The sequence below is a fragment of the Malus sylvestris genome, chromosome 3 (genome assembly GCF_916048215.2).
Source record: "Malus sylvestris chromosome 3, drMalSylv7.2, whole genome shotgun sequence".
Classification (NCBI taxonomy): domain Eukaryota; kingdom Viridiplantae; phylum Streptophyta; class Magnoliopsida; order Rosales; family Rosaceae; genus Malus; species Malus sylvestris.
The window spans coordinates 16,197,629-16,199,620 of NC_062262.1; the positions used below are offsets into that span (position 1 = coordinate 16,197,629).

The window sequence follows — 1,992 nt, forward strand, 5'->3', positions numbered from 1 at the left end:
GAGTCTAATATAAGGCTGGTTTAATAGACTTTTGTTTTGTTGTGCTGAGCTGGCATTCATGCACTTGGTGAAGGCATCAAAATGTTGTTATATCCTCTTCGATTGAGGCAACGGTCATATATGAAATAAATATTAAAAAATACTTTTCAATTGTTCTCTTATTCTCTCTGCAATTCCACCATTGTTGTAGGTCAAGGTTATTTTCAAAGTTTGATTAAATGTGGGATTTCTCTTTATTGATTTGAGGGTTTGAGGTTTTTTGCGATTTATTGGTTTGAGGTTTTGAAAAATTTTACGATAATGTGAGCAACGGAGATGAAGATGATGAATTTTTGCGAGATTAGGCGAGGAAGGAGAGGGAAAAAAGCGGTGAAAATAACACGCGATCCGCCTCATCCCTCTTTTTCTCGCTCTCTCACCGAATTGAAATAAAGCACAAAGACACCTTGCGTGCTTCTGTTCAAAGCCTTACTTCTTCCTGTTTAGCGCCCCTACCCCTCCCGCTTTCCGTCTGCCTCTGCAACCCACCTACCTACCTCGCTCTCTCTTCCTGATTTCCCCTCACCAAATCTCAAACCCTAAACCCTGAATTTCAGCAACAGAACCCCACCCTCTCCCAAACCGAGAATGACAGTAATGCCCACCAATCTTTTACTATTGGCCCTTGGATTTCAAATCAAAATAGGCATTACAGTCATTTTGACACAAATGTCTCACTTTCTAACAGCCCGAATAAAGGACCAAAGTGCCAAATCAAGACCTTCGGCCCAAAAAAATGAAAAAAAAGCAATTTCGTAAATAAAGTGAAATCCCTGAATTCCAAATTTCATCACCACACCAGCACAATCATCACATTTGCTCGACCGAGCTTGGTTGCGATTTGACACGCTGGAAACTATACAAGGAGAAGGACGGATTTTGTACTTTTATGTCGAAATTTTTCTTGGCTTCCCTGCTAGAATAAAATAAAAAAATAAAATCACATTTTTCATTGCATTGACCAAATGCATTTTGCATAACACAGAGCTGTAGTTCATGATCCCAACCACTAATCAAGCAACAAAAATCTCCATCTCGGACTTACTTTCCTGTTCAATGACATCAAGAAAAACCGGATCAACCGTCACGTGACTATCCACGTGCACCTTAAACTTGTGATCCCACAGCAAAACCCTCGCCGTGCCCGCGATATCCACAGCGGCGTCGAGCACCATCTCCCGCTTCGCCACGTCGGCAACAAAGCTAGCAGCGTGCTGGGCCAGCTGCAGCCCGTCGAGCCGAGCCGGCAGCCGGAGCAGCTGGCACGATTTGGGGGGCTGAGAGCCGGCCTGGACTTGGGCAGAGCCGAGAAGGGAGCCGTGATAGAAGATGGACATGGCGGTGGAGGAGTAGTGGACGGGGGTGATGTTGGGGTTGGTGACATGTACGGTGAGGATGAGGTCGGCTTCGAGGACTGGGAGGTTGAGCTTGAAGGAGGTAAGGTTGATTGAGATGAGGTGGAAGGTTGGGTCTTTGGGCTTTGACGACAAGAGCGCCGTCATGGCTAGAGCCGATGCCGCTCCGATTGCGGCGGAGGTCCAGCTCCATTTGACCTTTTTGCCCATGGAGTGCCAGCAAAATTACCACTCTTTTTCGGAGTTCGGACAGAGAGCGAGAGAGGGTTGGGATTTTTAAGGGTTTGAATTGGATACTTGGAGTGACACTCCAATCTGATATCGTTTTGGATCCTAGACAATGTGGACAGATGGCAGTAGGAGATCGCGTTTAGAGTCGGTGTCGCACGAAAGGTTTTCAAGTTTTCAACCTTTTTATTTTGGTCAATTAGGTTTTTTACTTTTGTTATTCCTTATTTCATTTCTTGAACGAGAAATTATTTAGCATTTGGTTTTGTTCTTAATTCAAAAATAGTGGTATCATATTACGGTTTAATGATATTTTTTTTCATTTTTAAATGAGAAGTCTTATGTTCAAGTCTTATTAAAGATAATTTGA

At 43.6% G+C, this 1,992-nt stretch overlaps 1 protein-coding gene across 1 annotated transcript; it reads right to left on the reverse strand.

The window, feature by feature from the left end:
- Positions 1-790: 790 nt before the first annotated feature.
- LOC126616416 (uncharacterized) lies at positions 791-1,701 on the reverse strand. Its single transcript, XM_050284466.1, has one exon. The coding sequence runs from the start codon at positions 1,602-1,604 to the stop codon at positions 1,053-1,055; it is 552 nt and encodes a 183-aa protein (XP_050140423.1). The 5' UTR covers positions 1,605-1,701; the 3' UTR covers positions 791-1,052.
- Positions 1,702-1,992: the final 291 nt, after the last annotated feature.

Excerpts from the sequence above, each read along its gene's own strand:
- LOC126616416 (XM_050284466.1), bottom strand. The coding sequence starts at position 1,604 with ATGGGCAAAAAGGTCAAATGGAGCTGGACCTCCGCCGCAATCGGAGCG.